Source organism: Python bivittatus, unplaced genomic scaffold, assembly GCF_059951505.1.
Source record: "Python bivittatus isolate LINGU-HERP-01145 unplaced genomic scaffold, Pbiv_v1 ctg000690_np1212, whole genome shotgun sequence".
In the NCBI taxonomy this organism is placed as follows: domain Eukaryota; kingdom Metazoa; phylum Chordata; class Lepidosauria; order Squamata; family Pythonidae; genus Python; species Python bivittatus.
In genome coordinates this window covers 2,942,200-2,963,760 of record NW_028277096.1, presented here as the reverse complement: position 1 = coordinate 2,963,760, position 21,561 = coordinate 2,942,200, and the positions used below count along the sequence as shown (strand labels likewise).

Genomic DNA, 21,561 nt, shown 5'->3' with positions numbered 1-21,561 from the left:
ATTAGGGCAGGGGAGAAAATGAGTAGTTGATATTCAAGGCATCAGGTCTTCACTTAATTATCCACTTAACAGGAACATTCAGATTATGCCCTACCTTATGCTACGACCCTTGTGCTTGCTTTTGCTTCTTTATCACATAGGGTACATCACATTTGAATGAAAGACTTGAAGACCTCTGGTAAACACAATTCTGTGGAAGCTTTACTCCAGCTCTGGAAATGATCCTCAACCATGTGGTCAAAGCCCCATCCCTTTTTTAGATGTGTTGCAGAGTTTCAAATATGTGGTTCCAGACTTCTTCTTGACTGTTTTGACCCCTCTGCAAATGCTCCTGCTCCTGCTCCTATAGGGAGTTCTTTATTCAATTAAGGAATACATAGGGGTGAAGAAGCAGTGGACAGATCCCATAGCCCTGAAGGCTGAGATGAATGAGAAGAACACTGTCCAACTGTGGTCATGCGTGTAATATTATCTGGGATATATTTTACCCCACCTTCAGAATCACTAAATAAATACCTCCAAAAAGGTCTCTGGTAGTGATCTTTCCCTGGAGGATATTTAGACCTGTGAGGATAAAGAAGCAAAGGAACTATGACTCTTCTTTCATTTCTGAAAACATGAAATCCACCTGGAATCAAATTCACCTCTATTCTTAACAAAACAAAGTTTTCTTAGAAAGAGAACTAAGAAGGGGGGAGGGTGGGAATTCGTGTTTTATATTAATGAAACTGAAGATAATGTCAGATGGGATATCAGTTTTTTTAAAAAATCAATAGAAGCCAAATTGGATAGCTTTATCAGTTCATTCAGAGAATACAATCAGCTTCAGACAGTATAAAATTCTATTTCCTCTCACAAGAGAAAACTAAAAGCTTTATGAGACTTAGCACTGGTGCATTGTATTAATTGGTGTGCCATTTAATTGCCAATTGATTCAATTCAAACCCAGGCAGCATTCTACAATATGCTTAATCTGGTTATTTAATTAAACCTTTTAAATGCACACAATACATTGAAACCTAAACTAACCAATAGGAAACAGGCTGTGTTTCCATAGTATGCCTAATCAAACCTCGTATTCACCAAGCTGGTGTGAACAAATGCATCTTTTGTGTCATGAATGGCCACAACAAACAACCCTTTATTCTAAAACGTTAAAAGATTACCTATCAAACAAAATGAATATATCCCCCCCACCGAAATCTTAATCTATTTTACTGCCTCAACAACCAAGTAGCAGTGAGCATTTTCTGCTCCAAAGTCCTGCCTCCCTCCCACTTCTGAGTGAAACTATCTTGCCAAGGGTCAGAGCATACATATGACAATGCTCCTGCTTGAATTACAAGTAGTCCCCAGTTTAAGAATGAGTGCCATTCCCAAGGTCTGTCCTTAAGTCGAATTTGTACGTAAGCCGGAACACTATTATTGTATAATACTGTATAAGTAGTATTATGCAATGAATTTGAACCACTGTGTATTTAACTTGAATTTTGCTACAGTAGGCTCCGTTCTTAACTATGGGTCATCCTTAAACCAAGCATTCTTAACCCAGGACTACCTATACATTAAAGCAACCTCATTTCCTCACTCTTGTACCCAGAATCAGAAATGACTACAGAGCCAGGCTAACCCTTGACCTTCCTTTGGGGGCAAGAACAGAGCTGGGTGAGACTAAATGTAGCAGGTGCAGAATGACCTGATCTCTCTCCCCACCACAGTTTTTATTGTCACATGAAAAAATAGACACAGGTGTGAAAAAAATCAGGGAGGGAGGGAGGGAGGGAGGGAGGGAGGAAGGAAGGAAGGAAGGAAGGAAGGAAGGAAGGAAGGAAGGAAGGAAGGAAGGAAGGAAGGAAGGAAGGAAGGAAGGAAGGAAGGAAGGAAGGAAGGAAGGAAGGAGCAAGCAAGCTAACTACTTGGCTCTTGTTTGGTCAAGGGACTTGGCTACTTGGTATAGAAAAAAGTTTCCAAAATCTCTTCATTTGAAGACAGATGTAGACAGATTGAATTATTGCAACTGGCAAATGCAGTTTCATTAGTAATGTAAACAAACAATATTAATTATCTACTATGGTATCTGTATAGATAATATAGAGCAAACTTTTCACCTCCCTAATAACATCATTTACCAATACTCTCACAGACCAGTCACAGAATCGTACCTAATGGCCATGCCCATTCTGTCTGACTGAATTTAGATACACATTTTTCATCATAAACTATGTTTAAAATACAACCTGGGACAGAGGACCTAATTGTAAAAACTTCTGCCTCACACAGGTTTTGCATAGAAGGTAGTTCAAAGGGCAAATAATCTTCATTACACAAACATCCAACCCAACTAGAAGGTACCCAGAGGACGGGAGTGCTGCTGTACCTTAAGAATGGGGAGAATTTACCTGCTGTTGGCAACATCAGTCTGGGCTGAGCTATGAGGTGAGAGGTCTGATAATGAGAACAAACAAATAAATAAATGGAAGATAAAGAGATGACTGGACTGTGAGAAGCTCCAAATGTCTCCACAGCCAGGGCAACAAAATGGCAAACACGGCCTGGCAAAGGTACGTGAAAAGGAATATCTCTAAAAATGCAGTCATTCCATCAGCAACCACCCAAGGACGGTGTTTTTGATGTTCAAAACAAAATTAGAGGCTACTGTAATTTAGTAATGGATTAGCAGGTGCACAGTCCCAGATGAAAGACCATCCAACATTCAGAAAGAATAAAAATAATGAACAAAAATTTGAACTGCCTCAGAATAAGGTGTGAGCAGGTACAGATTAGAACGCAGTGATGTAACTGGGGAGAATGACATCACAAGGCAGGATCAGAACAGGCTGGGGCCAATGTCCCCTCACCTCAGAGCTGTTTTACATAACCAGCTTGCCCACACCTATAACAAGAAGAGACCGCAAGATATCTCAGAAGCAACATCTCATCCATAACATTTAAGCTGAAAAGAAGCCATCCACCAGGCACCGTGCTAATTCCAGAGGAGAACTTCTACCTCCAGGCATGCAAGTTATCTTTTCATCAAAACACCAGAATAACCCTGTGTCTAAATCAGACCCAAAACCTACCTGGTCTAACATGTTTTCTGACTAGCTAGATGTTTTTGGAAAACCTTATTTTTCCCTCCCATAATTAGTGCTGCTATTGGGAGATCCAACCAAGTAAGAGTACCAGGCTAAGAATAAGCCGTATCCTCAACAAGTAGGACTGTTGGTCCAATCCAGAAGGGCGCTTATGTCCTTCTCAACTGGAGATTTTGTTTCATAGTGGAGGCCACAAAAAATGAAATCTGCCTCACTTTTTGCAGATGTGTGAATGGATCTAATCCTTGATGTGAGTGGACCAAAATGTTGGAATCTTTCTTAAATGTAAATATGCACCAGCATTCCCCAACCACAGTGTGAGCAACATAAGTCCCAAGATCATGTGCAGCTCTACTCCCCCCTCCCAAAATTAGGCTTAATATATTTTTATCAAACAAACCCAGAATCCCTCCCTCATCAGTGGGTCAAATGTCCAGATGTAGGCCACAACCATGTGATTGAAGCCCTTCCCCTTTTTAGTATGTGGATGCCCTTCTCTCCCCTTGAAGAAAAATCCTCAAGAAAATATGGACCCATCTACCTACTCTGCATCATTAATTTGCACTGCAGCCTCTAGCTATCCTAAATAAGTTAACTGCAGTACTCAGCCAAGAAAAGGTTGCTCATCCATGTCCAACCTGAAGCTCTCCTGCTATGTTAGCTGTGCTAGCAGGGGAGAATGGGAATTGTAGCTGAACACATTTGGGGATGACTCAGTTGAGGAAAGTTAACACTATCCAAGGTGAAGTCCTGTTGAAAAAAATACCACCTTGAGTATCTAGGCAATGGCCTGGGCATTTTATCCCATCCCAGCTGGAACAGTTGGCATTACATTGCCTTGAAGTTAGGAGAAAACAACTCTAAGAAGAATAAATGGCTGTTTTTCAGCCATTCTTGAGAGAAAACCAGGTCTCTTTTGCATAACTGCTTGTCAAATAGGGTCCCCACAGTTTCTGCTGGCCAAGTGAGTCCTGTGTCAAGCCTACTGGACTAAAAAGAGTCCTGTCAATGCTTCTCTTTCCACATCTCTGGCCAGGAAAAGGAGAAAAAAAATCCTTCACCTGCCACATTGCTGCATATCATGGTGCAATTAAACACAGAGACAAAAGGTCAGTAAAAAGATTACAATCCCTATTTTTCCAATAACTTCACTGGCTTTAATTTTAAGTAAAGCAGGTATGGTGGCAAATACAAGAAGATTCACAAAGATCTAGACAGGTTTGAGTGGTAAGCTGAAATGTACAGGATGGCATTTAACAAGAAACTTGTAAAGTTATGCACCTGGGTAAGAAAACTGTAAGGCACAAGTTTAGGATGGAGAAGACCTGGTTTGGCAGTAGTACTTATGAAAAGGATTTGAGTGACCTTGTGGACCACAACTTAAATATGAGCCAGCAGTGTGGTGCAACTGCTACAAAGGCAAAGGCTATCTTGGGCTGCATTAACAGGAGCATGGAGTCTAGATTATGGGAAGGAATTGTTCCACTCTACTCTGCCCTGGTCAGACCCCATTTGGAGTACTGTGTCCAGTTCTGAGCACCACAGTTCAAAAGGGACAGTGATAAATTGGAACAAGTTCAGAAGAGGGCTACCAAGAGAGTGAAGGTTCTGGAAACCAAGCCCTATGAGGAATGGTTAAAGGATCTGGGTATGTTTAGTGTACAGAGAAGACAACTGAGGGCAGATGTGAAGGTAGTCTTAAAAAATCTGAAGAGCTGTCTCCCGAAAGAGGGAGTGAACTTATTGTGTATTGCCCCTGAGGGGAGGAGCAGTGGGCTTAATGGATTAAACTACAATGAACCAGATTCAAGACAGACATCAAGAGGAACCTCCCGAGCCGCCAGCCAGTAAACCAGGCTGCCACATGAAGTGGTACACTCTCCATCAATAGGAGACTGCAAACAAAGGCTGGATGGCCTAGTGGATCCTGCGTTAAGCAGGTGGTTGGACTAAATGACCTCTATGGTTCCTTCCAACTCAGTGATTCTATGATTCCACAGCAAAGGTTTTTGCTTGCTGCACTGTGCTCATTGGGGTTCCAGATAAACATAGTTAAGACAGCAGCTTTATTCTCATAACAAACCTATAATGTTTGGCAGAGAGAAAGAGAGTTCTGCTATGGTGGATCGAGTAAGGTAGGACTTGAAACCAGGCCCATCACAGTCAAACTTCACTCTGATTAAGGTAGGACTTGAAACCAGCCCCTCACTCTGATTAACCTCTGATAAGGTTAAAGGAGCTCCAGTCAGCTTAAATAGTCAAGTTAACTAGGCCTGATCTGACCTATCTATTGGACAGATGGGATTTTTGTCATGGATAAAAAGACAAAATTTTGTCCTGAGCTTTCAGAGGGGCTCCAGCAACCAACCTGGACCAGACAGAGAAGTTCACAAGAAAAAAAAGGGTCATCATCATCAGGGTCATTCAGGTGAGTCAAAAGGATGTTCTGTCCATCCAGGGAACTGCAATTTTTAGTGCATAGCTATGCCAAATTAGACTGCAGTAACAATTGGTAATAGTATAAGCAAATTGCTTTCTCACTTAGTCACCTATCACCCCAGTTCAGAACCAAACTGCTTCATACCCAAACCCAGATAAGTTATTTTGGCCTATTAGATGGAAAATCCCTCTAGCCTTGGCAGTACAAAAACAGCAAGATCAAATTTAATAGCTTAGTGTTTGCCACCTCTTCAAATTATTTAAAATCTGTTGGCCAGACTGATCATCTCACTTTGCCTAATCGTAGAGCTGGTCCAATAGACTATATTATTGCTGGACTTATTAGTTCTAGCATTCATGCAACTCTTTAAAATGTAAGCAAACTCTCACAACAGCTTTACATATTTTTAAAAACCAAGATAGATGGACAGAATGAAAATAAAAAGAGCAATAAAATGTGTTTATAACCCAGATAAAACCATCAGTCCACATCTAAGGATGGGTTCTCATTATTTCGCTAAACCAAAATGTAATTTGCTGGATTTTGGCTTAGCATATTGTAGAGACCCAGTACTTTATAAATCTTGACTTATAGTTCAGCATCTTGCATAATTTCAGTCAACCATAGTTTATTTAATTAACCATAGCTTAGAATAATGTTGAGACCAGGTCTAAAACATACAATTTATAGACACATAAAGGTCTGGCACTGAAAGATAATGGAATTGGCATGAGGGAATCTGCCACAGAGAGTCTTAAAGGTAGAGAAAAGCTTAAAGTGAAGATCTTATTATTCAGACCAGGTCAAACAGGACAACGTGCCTTTTGAGATCTCACTGGCTCCTCAAGACAGTTTAGGGTAGCCAGTTATCTCCAAGAGACAAAAATAGGATTTATAATAACCAGTTGTAGAGTCATTATAAATAATGTATCGCATTTTGGAGAAATGATCTATTGTGGTGCTGACCAAGTGCCTGGAGGCTCTAAGGGTCTGGATGGGAGGAACCAACTGCAACTCAATCTTGTCAAAATGGAGTGGCTTTGTCAGGTTCAGCCCAAGAAACTCCACGGGATGGTTCTGGAATTGCTCAGTACTTTATTAGCTTACACCTGCTAGACAGAATCTCGCCAGACTAACTCTAACTCCCAAAGTCTGCAACTAAACACTATGAATTCCTTAGGGTGGTGCCAATCTCATCCTCTTTGCTTTCACAAGCTCAGGCTGTGGGCTGAGGAGATGCTTCTCCCCATGACCTTGAAAATCCTCATCCAAGTCCTCCAGCACAGGCTTTGTGTTTTTGGTCCCCAGAGTCTGGTGACGTGCCATCTTTGACTCTGGAGGGGGTGGCATTCCTCTGGATGAAGCTGATGCACAATTTGGGGGTCCTTCTATACACATGCCTCCTGCTTGATAAGCAGGCGCACAGATGATTCTTATGTGCCAATTGCGCCCTTTCCTGGACCAGGAGGACTTGCTCACAGTCACTCTCACCTTAGTCACCTCCCATTTGGATTCTTGCAACATGGTCTACATGGGGCTGCCCTTGAAGACCACTCAGAAACTACAACTGGTCCAGAATGCAGAAGTGCACACAGTGTTGGGCACCCCCTAGGTTTGTCCATATTACATCCTTGTTGCATGAGTTGCAATGGCTCCCAGCTTCTTTTCAGGTACAATACAAGGTGCTGGTTAAAACCTTTAAAGCCCTACATGATACAGGACCAGGTTATCTGCAGGACTACTCTACATCACTGAGAGTATCTGCCCATTACATCAGAGCAGATAAGGTAGGCACGCTGTAGGTCATCTTCCCTTAAATATTGCCATCTTGTGGGTCCTCGAGAGCATGCCTTTTCCATTGCAGCCCTGCACTATGGAACACCCTCCCCCTGAGATCCAAGAGGCCCCCCACCCTTTTAACTTTCCAGAGAGCACTTAGCTCTTCCCCCAGGTGTTGGGATAGGATGAGGTTACAGTGGGAGAGAAAGTGTGGGTTGCATCAGGGAAGTGTGGCTTTAGTGCCAGGCTTTCTGTTCTTTGGTTATTGCATTTATTGTTTTTGGCTTTTTTGTTATGTATATGTTGTTTCACTTTTGGTTGTAAGCCACCCAGAGTTTGGTTTAAGATAGGTGGCTATACAAATGTTTTAAATAAAAAATAGATAATATTCATACATAGTACGACTGCTTTAATAGAAATTCTTTTCAATAGTATTAACAGATGGAGGTCCTATTCCCAATTCATGGCTACATTTTTGAATTTCTGTTCTGTTTAAACCAGTGTTTCTCAACCTTGGAAGCTTGAAGATGTGTGGACTTCAACTCCCAGAATTCTGAAAATTGAAGTCCACACATCTTCAAGTTGCCAAGGTTGAGAAACACTGGTCTAAACACAGCAAAGATAGAATGGAAGTTCTATATCATTAGAGATTCATTTCATTATTAAATCAAAATATAAAATTAGTTATCTCTATATTAGCAACTCATCTCAATTCATTTATTTCTGATCAGTTTGGTTTTGAAGGGTAGACAAAATTCAGATCTCATCAGAAGGCTATTAAATAAATAGTTCATAGTAAAATCACCAAACATCTCCCTCTCTGTGCATATCAACCGATTGTCTTAATTTGTGCTCTTTGATTATTATGGAACCATCTTAATATAATAAATAAATAATATTCTAAATCATTTACTAGGATTAGAGTTAATGAAAGAGATTCAACATAATTAGAATTGCTAGTGATACTGAACAAGGGTGATCATTGTTCACTGTTATTTATACTTTGTTTGGAACCTTTGGCTTTTACATTAGAAAACAATGCAGAAACTACAGGTTATACTACAGATTGAAATTCTCAGTTGGTAAACACCTTTGCAGAAAATATAGCCTTAATGCTTTCCAGTTGTAATCCATTTAAGAGAGCTATATGGCTCAGTATAGTTTTTCTATTAATTATTCCAAAACTTAATTATATATTTTAAAATTTAATTTTTTAAAACTTTTTGATGTTATTATATTTTAATAATCACTTTTTTATCTTTTATAATGATTGTTTTTATCTATTTGCTTTTTTATTTAATCATTGTACACCACCTAGAGTTGCTTTGTGTGAGATGGGCAGCTATATACAGGAAATATGATGAATGAATGAATGAATGAATGAATGAATGAATGAATGAATGAATGAATGAAATTATGTGCCATCACATTGATGTCAACTTTTAGCAAGTAATAGAGGGTGATCTGACTTCAACCTGGCCCTTCAGGTCTTCCAGCAGTGCACCCATTTCCACTGTAACTGAGTTCATCTACCTTGCCACTAGTCATCCTCTTCAAGAATGTGGGGTCTTTGCATAAACTGTCCAAAATATATTTTTTCTCCTAAAAAAAAGTTACATATTAATGTAACTGTTAATTGTTCTTTGAAAATCTGGAATAGGTGGCCTAACATTTTAATTTTTACAGTATCTTTTTTTTTAATTCCATTGTGAAGCTATTCTTATTTGCAAGGTATGTTTCTTACCTTAACAATAAAAGAATGACAATGTAGAAGCTTTGAAACAGAATTAATAGGAAAAAAATGAGATATTTACTGTCTGTGGTTTCAAATACTTAGAATTCATTTTTTAACTACGTCTCTTGGGATGGGTGAAATAGCTATCAGAAAATTAAATATTTTTGAAAAAAATATATTTAGATATCTTAGATAATCCAAGAGGAACAGTTCTTAAAATTTACACTTTTCTTAATATAATTGTACATCATCCTAAACAAATCCTTAAAGTAATTTGGGAGGCAGATCAAAAAGTAACTATTGACTGATCAATGTGGGAAAGAATATGTCAGATAAAAAACTTTCTGAGCCATTCCTACATTTATTAGAGAGTTCTCTTATAAATTCTCTCTAATTTATAAATGGCATTATATTCCAGTACATCTTAATAAATTCACAGAAACTTAGTTGAAATCCTAAATTGAAAATGCTATGGACAAAAAGGAACTATTTTATACATTTGATGGAGATGCCCTAAAATAAAATAAAATAAAATAAAATAAAATAAAATAAAATAAAATAAAATAAAATTCTGCAATAAATCAAGTGAGGAAATTAGCTGTATTATCTTCAAACCGTTTGTAGCAGAAGTAAAATTATATTTGTTGTCTATCTGTTCTGAGACTAGTTAAGAACTATATCAAAAGACACGTTAATTACCCTGCTTGTATCAGTCAGATTGACAACAATTCAGTGCTGGAAATCAGATTCCCTGCCCACTTATATCACTTGGCATATGGTAAAATAAAATATGGTAAGTGGTATCTATGGAAAAATTAACAAATAAAATAGAATGTTTTAAAGGATACACAGACCCATAAGGTTTTATAATATGTGCCATCCTTTCATAAATTTTATTAAAGATAATAAGTATAAGATTCTTCAAGACTATAGAGTACTCTGGTCAAATATTTACTCCTTTAATATCATATACTAGTACTACGCTTGTTGACTATCTCTTTTGATGAGTTGTTTTATTTTATATAAAATATAAAGAATAAAAAGAGTGTGGACAAGAACTCTGTCTTCAGCTAGATAAGTAGAATCATTGTACATAGGACGATTGTTTAAGGCTCTGATATCTTATTTGTAGATAGCCCAGTCCTGGATCTCTTTCCCAGGACTGAGCAGAACATGGATTTCACTTCTCTGGTCCAAACCTCTAGCAAGGCAGTTCTGCAGAAGTACCTTGGGAAAGGAGAATACCCTTCATTTCAATCTGTTGCAATGTTTGAAAGCAGCTTTGTCCAGGTAAGAACTAGTCAGCCTCTCCCAATCTGGAATCTTCTGGTTGTGTTCTACTGCAATTTCCACCATCCCCATCCAATGTGACTAGTTGGTGGTGGAAGCTGGAGTATAATACACCTAAGAGAGAACATACTGGAAAAGATTGCTCTAAAATCCCCAGGTTCTTCATGGAGTGCTGCCATTTGGAAGGACATTAAAGAAATGTAAATAGATCTTGGGTCTATGTGAACAATGGATAAGTTGGCAAAACTGTTCTTGACTTGGTTCAATAGATGATTAGTTACTTGGGTGCTATTTTTATATTTCAAAGGAACTCAGGCAGGATATATGAATCTCCTTTTTATCTTCCTAAAATTCTTGTTAAACTTATCAGACATATTTGAACCTGAGCCCAACCCCTGATAGTCACTGCATCAACATGCCATATTGGACTTAAGTTTCTTTCACATACTGGGATTACACTGATCTGAAATTAATGCAGTCCTTTGTGTACTCACAACTCTCAATGGTTTGCATGGGGCTTGAGAAGTTAAGCTTATTATTTACTGACTCACTTTCTGTTCTGAAAGAAATGCTTCAAACAGGGGCAGGTCATTTCATATTGGTGGGAACTCCTACCCTGCCCATTTCCCAGATCCTGAGATTTCCTACTTCCTTCAGTAGTCAAGGTGCTCTCTACATCCTCCTCAGTACCAACAGAAGAGAACATATGTAGTTCAGGGTTGAACTGTGGAGTCCATGGTGCTCTCTGAGCTTGGTTGTTTGCTTGTAGATATTTCATTACCCAACTAGGTAACATCATCAGTGCTAGTGAGTGTGGGGTTTGCTCCCTGTTTATATACAGGAGCTTGCCCTGCCAGTGTTGGTGGGGTGTGGTTTTTTCCTGGACCAGGACACGTCCTCTCCAGCAGTCTGCACCCAGATAAGTGGGGATTAACAACAATATCCTAATCAAGGAACTACCAAGAAGAAAACCACACCCCCATCAACACTGGCAGGGCAAGCTCCTGTATATAAACAGGGATTAAACCCCACACTCACTAGCACTGATGATGTTACCTAGTCGGGTAATGAAATGTCTGTGAAGTCCTTGGGGTTCTCTGAGCTTGGTTGTTTTCTTACAAACATTTCATTACCTGTCTAGGTAACATCTTCAGTGCTAGAATGGAATGGGACAAACCCTATTCCACTCTAGCACTGAAGATGTTACCTAGCTGGGTAATGAAACGTTTGCAAGAAAACAACCAAGCTCAGAGAACCCCAAGGACTCCACAGTTCAACCCTGAGCTACACATATTCACTTCTAATGAAATGTCTGCAAGCAAACAACCAAGCTCAGAGAACATCATGGATGCCTCCTCAGTAGCTTACCTTGCACAATGGTTGGTCCCCTTTCCCATGAAAAGCACAAGGTTTTGATGGGTGAAAACAACAGCATTACCACAGGAAGATTGTGGACCAGTCTGAGAACAGCTAGGATTTATTTTCCCACTCTGCTGTGGTATCACCAAAATCAATGCAGAGCTAATTTTTGTTTTGTTTTAGATCCTGAGGCTCCATTTACCTACTGGGCGGAACTTATGCCTCATTCCTCCTCCTAGCTCCGAAGCCAGATCCTGTATGAGAAATGCTAGATGGAGCATTTGGAGGTCCTCCGCAGTAATCCAGACAAATCAATGTTTAGAGAGCTAACTCTTCACTTCAATGAAGTCCCCAATCTTCCTTTTCCCACCCTTTCTTTCCCTTTTACAGTATGTGGAGTGGGTGTGAGAAGATTTTTGTTCCTGCAAAATCTATAGAGAATTCAATTACTGCTGAAGGATGTGGTTAGTACTCCTCAACACTGGCCAGATTATATTAGGGTTTTGCTACATAACCACATGTATTTGCATCTCAACAGGTGAGAACCTATTACCTGTTGAAAGTCTTAAAGTGCTAACAATTATATGCAAACAAATATAAAACAAGGTTGCATAGCCTGGAAATTGGAAAAATGTGTGTACATACCTATAGGCAAGAGAATGCCCCGATTACCAAGCGACTGCACTAATTCCTCTTGCAATCAGAGTTTTGCTTAAGGTCTTACAAAGAAGAATGGAGCCATACAGGGAGAAAGAAATGCCAAATGAACAGATATGTTTCTGCAGCAACAGAGGAACATGAAATCAGATAACTAATGCAAGATAGATGATGGACAGAGCAAAATAATATGAAAAGCAGGTTAATATTTGCTCATGGATTATAACGGCTTTTGAATGTAGAACAGGCTAATGGATATACCAGAACAACTGATTATTTTTCTGAGGAATCTTTATTATGAACAAGAACTTACATAAAAGCTGAGTTTGGATAAGCAAAATGGTTCAGAATTGGAAAGTAAGTGAGACTTCGGGAAGGCCATAATAGTTAAAGCAATAGTCTCTCCGTAGTAACGTATGGCTATGACTGTTGGACACTGACAAAGAATGAAAGAAAGCAAATGGTCCATGTTATGGATTTGGAGATAGTTACTAAGAGTACTGTAGACCTGAGGAAGCAAACAATTCTGTACCAGATAAAGGCTTGCTGCTCCTCTGAAGCAAAGATCAGCAAGCAGAAACTCACTTACTTTGCCCATGTGATGCAAGCTGGTGATGGACTAAATCAAATGACTATGCTTGGCAAGATTGAGAGAAGTAGAAAGAAGTGAGGATAATGAATGTGGATAGATTGATCAAAGAGATTACTGAAATGACCTTGGAAGAGTTTTGAATTATTGCTAAGGAGAGGTCAAGATGACATAAGTTTGCCCTGCAGTCACCAGTAGCTAAACCTAATTTAACAGAATCTAAATAAAACATTTGCACTGGCAATAATGGTTACCACACTTGACACTGAGCCCAGTTCAGAGCACTTCCCACTCAGAGGATGTTATATGGGAAAAAATGTTGCTTCATCAGGCAAATGTCAGTTGGGTCCATGCAATTTTCTAGATTAGGTTAAAGTGGAGTTAAGATAGTTCATGCTTCAGGGCGTTGTAGGGATTTAGCCATGGACTTAATATATTGTGCAAAACAGGACATCACGCTTAAGATATAATGTAGTTAAATTGTTGGGTGTAGCATGTTAGAGGAACTTAGCAATTATGTGCTGTAAACCCAGCTTTAAAATTTAGCATGTTGAGTAAACCCAGCTCTTTAGATCTTTTGATGGTGCAAAAGAAACAATATATAGCATACATCTGAATACTAGTAATGTAGAACAAATTACTTCAGTGGAGCTATTAATTATCCCTTCCAAACATACACTGCTTGTTTGTGTTCTTTCTTGAAAAAAACTTATGTTGATCTTAGTGAAGAAAAAAAGAATGGTGGGCATTTTGGTTAAGCTAGTGAAGCTTCACTTGAAATATGATCTTTAAGTTCTGCTTTTGGTTTCCTTCATCCCAGGTCACAAGAAGAGGCAGACATGTCTTCATCCACAATCACTGCAATGAAGCCATAATAGGTATTGCTTCCACGAACAGCAAGCTGCCATTGCCCAATCTGATGTTTATTGCTCGTCCTGTTACTGAACAGGTCTCCTCCCCAGGCTCACAAGCAGAGGAACTGAGACTTACCAGGTAAGTTACAGAAATGATCCAACTGCACCTATTCAGAGTATATTTTCTAATAGCTGGATAAAAATTAACAGGATTATAATACTATAGATGAGAAGAAATAAAGAGATTACCATTTGGGCAGTCTTCTGTAAACTGGACCCCTCTAGATGTGTTGAATTATAGCTCTCACTATCTGCAGATCACATGCTGACTGGGAGAAGATAGGAGTTGTAATATAACACAACTAAAGAGTCCCAGGTATTGATCCAGATCTGCATGACTATATATTGCTACCCAGCTTACCACCCAAGTGATACTAAGTGATTTTATGATGACTATTAAGAGTATCAGATTGTTATCATTCTTTTACACAGAGAGGAGTTAGAGAAGCTATATAGTACAACTTCCAAACAAGAAGGCAAGTCTTCTCCAGGGGACACTAAAATACATTTTCTCCAAAGAAGGAAGCATTCAGCCCTCACTAAGAAGTGAGGCATACAATCACCCACAATTGTATTCACACTATGCACCTCCCCATTGGGTAACTAGCATACAGACGCCAATAGGTGGCAATAACTAGCAGTATACGTGCAAACTAACAAAAATAAATGCAGATGGCCTGTTTTTGTAGTCTAAACAATGTTTGGAGATAAGCGAGTTGCATTTCTTTCCATGGGAATATCCTATCAACATTTTGAACCAATTGCAATTTTCAGCCACTTTTCAAAAGTTAGCCAATGTAAAATATATATAAATTTTTACTTTTAAATTATATATGAACTGCATACACTGTTCAGACAATATGGTTTGTTAATAGCATATCATAGATGAATTTGACATTTTTTGTTCGTTTGCACCATTGTTATGTTATCATATTAATATTGTTAAATAACGGGCAAATATATACACAGTTCTTTGTGTGCTTGGATGGAAAGGTTCTATGCTTTTACCTCTCTGCTGTAATTTCAGACTCCTCCCTTTGAAGTTTGTACGGATCTCCATCTACAACCCCAGGAAGCAGCTCATCAAAATCCAGCTGATCAATGGACGCTCTTATTACCTACAGTTTCGGGCATCTACTGAGGAGGAGGAGGCTCTGTTTGAACGCTGGTTATCACTAGTCTATCTTCTTCATCATCCTCCATCTTGCTACCTGAGTCCTCAGCCCACCTCCTGCACAGTGATTGACAGCCTAAGCATTCAGGTTATACCAAGTGAGGAGGAAATTGTAAGAACAAATATGGACTTACACAATTTGGCCCCCTAGCCGTAAGGCAATGAAAATGTGGTGGGATAATGGGTTATGAAAACAATGCCTTAAATCTGGGTCAAGAATTAAACAAAAATCTAAATTCAGTTCACAATATTTCCAGCAGAAGAATCTTAGATTAATAATTTATCTATATCTGCTGAATTATTGGACAGCATTTTTAGATAAGTGTAAATGCTGTCCAATAATTCAGCCAGATACAGATAAATTATTAATCTAAGATTCTTCTGCTGGAAATTTTTTGAATTAGATAAGCATATACAGATTTGTAATTGTTCACTGTTATAATGACATATCAACAACTGTTTCTTTGTTATATTTATTTAATTTTAAAAAATAGAGCACTTCTTCATTAAAAGTAACTCCATTTAAAAGTATTCAAACCTTTTAAATTACATTTAAAAATGAGAAAATCAGGAAATAAAAAACAATATGTGTCAATCAAAACGTTAAAATAATTTAGAAGGTTAGCTTAAAAAATATGTTCTAACATCTTTTTAAAAATTAAAGCAATGGGAGTCAATCATAGCTCCAGAGAGGTTGCAATGTATAGTGTAGGCTTGGCATAGGAGAAAGCCCTTTCTGTGGAAAGAATAATGTCCAATTGATCACCTGTCAATCTTTTCTCCTATCAAACTGGACAGGGCATAGTTGATGTCCTGAAAAGAAAAAGTCTCTCAACATTCTGATCGATAGTATTTATTAGAAGAGAGGTGAAAGTTACAATACAAGAATTCCAGCAAATGTTTTGCTTTCAAATGAGGCACCAGTATACCGACCATTTATGGCAGCAAAGCCCTCTTCCATTTTCTCGTCCTGTTACAGTGGGGGGTTAGGGCTGTGCCATCAAGTCAGAGTCAACTCTTAATGACCACATAAATAGATTTTCTCCTAGAGGATTTATCCCCAACCTGGTTTTTCAGGTCTTACAACAATATACCCATCACTGCTGCAATTGAGTCCATCTACTATGCTGCTGGTCGTTCTCTTCTTTTCTTTCTTTCCACTTTTCCCAGCATTATAGACATCTCCAGAGAGCTAGGTCTTCACATAATGTCTCTGAAGTACATAATTTTTGAGCCTGGTCATTTGTGCCTCAAGTGAGAACTCTGGGTTGATTTGTTCAATGATCCATTTGTTTGTATGTGAGAACTCTGGATTGTCTGTATTCTCAGGAATCTTTTCCAACACTAAAGTTCAAAACCATCAATATTTTCTGTCCATTTCTTAACTACCCTACCAAGTGCTACTGTGAGGCATATTTCTTGATTTCTTGCTGATTCCTTTACTATTGACATTTGATCCTAAAAGGCAAAAAGTATCCACCACTTTAATATCTCCATTGTCAGTTCTAAGGCTGGTTGCATTAGTTTGGTCTTTTTAACATTTTTTCCACTGTACTTTTTGACTTTCATTATTAGAGCTTGCAGATGATTTGCATTTTCAGCTATCAGAGTAGTGTCATCAGCACAGTGCAGGTTGATGATGTTTCTTCCTCCAGTTTCAAAGCCATGCTTATCTTCTTCCAATCAAGCTTCTCTCAATATATATTCTACATACAGGTTGAATAATAAGTGCACAGTTTGAATAAATAAGTGAGGAGTATACAGCCTTGTCTCACTCCCTTGCCAACCTGGAGTCAATCTGTTTCTCTGTGATCTGTCCATACTGTGGTTTCATGACTTATTGTGATGGAATGGGCTTATGAAGGCCACGCTCAGGGAGATAAGCATTTCCTTAGCCCTCAACAGGAGCGTGGGAAGTTTAAGAAGATGAGACTGGCACCACCCTAAGGAATTCACAGTGTTGTAGCTTGCTGGCTTGGGAACTTAGGTTCAGTCTGGAGAGACTGATGTCAGGTTCAGGCCAAAGAACTCCACGAGACAGTGCAAATATAGTTCTGTTGCGTTTATTAGCTTCCACCTCAAGACGGAAATCTCTCCAGACTGAACCTAAGTTCCCAAGCCAGCAAGCCACAACACCGTGAATTCCTTAGGGTGGTGCCAGTCTCATCTTCTTAAACTTCCCACGCTCCTGTTGGGGGCTAAGGAAACACTTATCTCCCTGAGCATGGCCTTCAATAAGGATATTGTACGACAGTTTGCACAGTCTGTTAAGTCTCCTTTCTTCTACATTGGTATGCAGATTGACCCCTCCCAATCCATTGGCCGCTATGTTGTTCTCCAGATTTGCTGGCTTAGCTTGCTTAGAATCTTTACTAATTCTTCTTTGATTGCTTGCCATATTTCTATAGATATTCTATCAGTTCCAGTAGCTTTCCAACTTGCTAAGGACTGGAGTGCTGATCTAACTTCAACTTCTAATACTAGAGGTTCTTGTAAGTGAGGAATATATTGTAAGGTATCTTGAAACTCTCCTGAACAGAATTTTAGTATATTCCTTCCATTTTTGTTTGATTTTCTTTGAATCAGTTACTATCCGTCCACTAGTGTCCTTTAGCATATCAATTCGAGGTTGGAACCTCCTTCTGAGTTTGGAGATCTTTTGGATGACTTTCCTTGTTTTTCCGTGTCTGTTTCCATCTTCAGTGTGTTTACAGACATTGTTTACATGTAAGCACTGTGTTTAATGTGTTTACAATGTGCTTCTTGTCTCTTCTAGCAGCTCTCTGAAATTCTTTGTTAAGTTCCTTCCTGAGATCCTTGTCCTTCTTGCCTGGTTTTTCTTATCTTCTTGGCAATTTCCACAGTTTGTTCTGACATCTAGTTTGCTTTCTTCTATTTCTTGATCTTTGGCAGTCCCTTTTCACATTCATCCTTGACAACTTCTTTAAGTTAATTCAACAGTTCCTCTGATTCCTGATCAATGAGATTCAGGATTTCAAAGTGATTCTTGAAGTTCTCCTTGAAAATGGTGGGCATATGTTCAAGATTATATCATGGAAACTGGTTGGCTTTCTTCTTCCACTTTAGCTTCACTTGGAACTTGCACATGAACAATTCATGGTCTGTTCCACAGTTAGCCTTGGCCACATCTTTGCTGTTATAACTAAGCTATTCCACTTCCTTATACCAATAATATAGTCAATTTTATTTCTGTATACTTCATCTGGTGATGTTCATGTATATAGTCCATGTATATAGTTTTGATTGTTTGGAGACTGTATTAACAATGAAGAAATCACTGAATTAGCAGATACTGATAAGTAATTCTGTTCATTTTGGTTTTCTAGACATTTTCCTCCTTAGTATTTCCAACTTTGACACTCCAGTCTCCAACCACAAGTAGCACATCTTGCTTGCCTGTTCTGTCAATTTCAAACTGAACCTGACCATAAAACTCATCAATGTTCTCTTATTCTGCATCAATGGTTGGAGCATAAATTTGGATAAGCATCATATTAAGGGTTGTCCACAAAGTCTAATTGATATTATTCAGTCATTGATTGCATTGGAGCCATGTACTGTTCTTGCTATACCCTTCCTAACTATGAAAGCAACACTGTTCTTTCTTTGTTTTTCATGTCCTGAATAGTAAATAGTGTGATCTTCTGACTGAAAGTGTCCAATTCCAGTCTATCTCAATTTTCAGATGCTTAAGAGGTCGATCTGTAGTCAATTCATTTCATCTTTTGCTGCACTGAGTTTTCTCATGTACATGCTTCTTACATGCCATATTCCCACAGCAATTCTGTCTTCGCAGCTTTGGATTTTCTTTTCCTGTATAGCAACATCAGCAAGTAGACATCCCAAAGGACGTCTAGCCATGTCATGCACACCATCAGTACTCCAAGAGATATTCAGCTCTTTCTCAATAGCATGTTGAGTGTAATCTGACCTGAAGAGCCCATCATCCAGCACTATATAATAAATCAAATTAAATGTTCTATTCATGTTATTTTCTTGACAAAATACAGGTTTACTATTACCTTCTTACATGTAATATGAAATGATGACTTTACCATTGTCACTAAAGTGATCATCTGCCTTCAGAAACTTTCTATATTGCTGCTGCCTGATATAGGCACCTGCTTGCTTCAGCTGGGCAGCTAGGATGATCCTCATACCTTGGGTGATCCTGCTCAGATTATATACACTTGGCATGCACTCTCAGTGTTCTTTGTTCATCTCTCCCAGGAACAGAATTTGACTCCCTTCTAGCATTAGTCAAGGATGGAACATGCTTGCTACCAGTCACTCCCTTCTAGTTCACCCTTCACCATCCCTCTAACCTGTCAGTGAAGACATTCTTTAACATTCTTTCAGAAGAACACTAAACATGTTCAGAAATAATTTGACTAATGTCCTATAAAAGCAAACAGCTCTATGTCTGTGACCTGTTAGGTTGACAAGCCAGATAGATGAACACACCATTTCAAGCATGTCACCCAATCCTGCCCCTTCCTATATTTGGGAGAGTGATTGATGTTTCCATCTATAAATAATGCTTTGTGGGAAGGAAATCCATCTCAGCAAATTCACCAATCACTTTTCTTAACTTGTGTGACATTCAAACAATAAGGACAGCATCAGTTGCTGGCCTGGCTACTACAGCAAAAGGGGGCTGAGGGATAGCACTTCGTCATTTGGCTGTGGACTAATTTATGCCAAAATACAAATCAGTTTCCTATAATCAGATTTTAGTACATTTAATTGCTTACCCGTTGGCCTCTGACTGCAATTTAAGGTGTTAGCTGTCACCTTTAAAGCCGAACATGGCTCAGGACATGGATGTCTTTGGGATCCTTTACTTCCAGCAGTATCTGCTCATCCAACAAGATCTGGACAAGGAAGGCTTCCTTTGGGTCCCTACTATAAAAGAATGGGTCACAAGATGGGTCTTTTCTAGTGCTGCCCCCTTCTGTGGAACAGCATTCCCTAGGATCAGGTCAGCACTAGCCCAATTGGGATTTAGAAAAGCTATTAAGATCTGGCTTTTCCAAGAAGATTTTGGGATCTGATTTAAAAGTTGGGATTCCAGCCACAGTAAGTGATGGGTATGATTTTCCCCAGCATGATGTGCTTTGATTATATATTTAATACTATGTTGTATTGTATGATTGGACTGGAGTGTATACCACCTAATGTTGGTTTGCAACTGAAGTGGAAAAGAAGCCTGAGTAATAATTAATAATTGAACTATGCAAGAAATGTATTTTTAAAAAGCATACTGTAAATAAACTGAATTCTGGCATTGCTCTTATTTTAGGTGACTCTTTACTTATATATGTTTATTTAAAGTTCTACCCTTGCCTCAATCCATCCTATTCTATTACAGTCACCCCAATCTTAGGAGAAGGAAGGTAACACCATAAAAGTATTGCATTAAATATTCAGAAATATCTAAGTAAAAGCTAATCTGTTAAAACTGAAATTCCTTACTAGATCCCCAGGAAAATTCCAGCTAGGGATGCTTTTGTTACGGCTTACTAGGGTAGGCAGGTTAGGGTGCATCTAGGCCCAGCAAGTGTCTAGCAGTATGGATCACTCCAGTCTTTTCTGGTATATGTGACTATCTTTTTATTTCTTATTTGCTTCCTCAATTTCCAGGAAGGATACCAGGTAGGATTCAAGGAAGGAGTCCAAGAAAAATTACAGGAAGGAGTCCAAGAAAAATTACAGGAAGGAATCCAAGAAGGATTCCAGGAAGGATTCCAAGAAGGATTCCCAGAAGGATTCCAAAAAGGATTCCCAGAAGAATTCCAAAAAGGATTTCCAAAAGAATTCCCAGAAGGATTCCAAGAAAGATTCCCAGAAGGATTCCCAGAAGGATTCCAGGAAGGATTCTATGAAGATGTTAAAGGTTCTTCACTTTCAAAGGTGCAAGAGCTAAAGCAGAAGGAGCCAGAGCAAAAATCAGTAGTGCAATTGGCAGAGGCAGCAAAAATGTCTCATCAGAACTGGAACTTCCATGATGAAGAATATACTGATGATGAGCAGCAAAGACTTCGGGAGAAACCTAAAATGACCTATAGTGAAATGAAAGATTTTATGAAGTCAGAGAGCTTTGAGACCTATAAGGGGAGCACCAATGCAACTCCAAGAACCTCCAGGTAAGCCTGGAGAAGAAAGGAAGCATCTGTAGCCATTTGTTAAATTAGTCATATGGATCATCCTGCCAAATAGTGAAGAAGATCTTACTGTTCTTTGATAGTACTTTGATATCTTAACACAAGTCCAGGAAGGAGAGAAAAATCAAAATTCTCTGTCTGGATGTTAGAGCAACACAGGCAACCAAACTCTTCCATATAAAAACATTCACCACTTGTCTCCTACTGCCAAATGATAGGGAGAAATTTATTATAAATTTCTGCATTACTGCATTAATTCTGGTTAATTTTAAGTTTTGCATGCTACATTGAACTGTATATTAATTCAGTGGCCTGGGTTTCCACAACATGCTAAGCCACAAAAA

At 38.8% G+C, this 21,561-nt stretch overlaps 1 protein-coding gene across 1 annotated transcript; it reads left to right on the top strand.

Moving 5' to 3' along the window:
- The first annotated feature begins 10,222 nt into the window (after positions 1-10,222).
- LOC148214363 (Golgi-associated RAB2 interactor protein 6-like) lies at positions 10,223-21,203 on the top strand. Its single transcript, XM_088152551.1, has 4 exons — positions 10,223-10,339; positions 13,765-13,937; positions 14,886-15,144; positions 20,967-21,203. Exons 1-4 carry the CDS (start codon positions 10,223-10,225, stop codon positions 21,201-21,203), a joined length of 786 nt encoding a protein of 261 aa, XP_088008677.1.
- Positions 21,204-21,561: the final 358 nt, after the last annotated feature.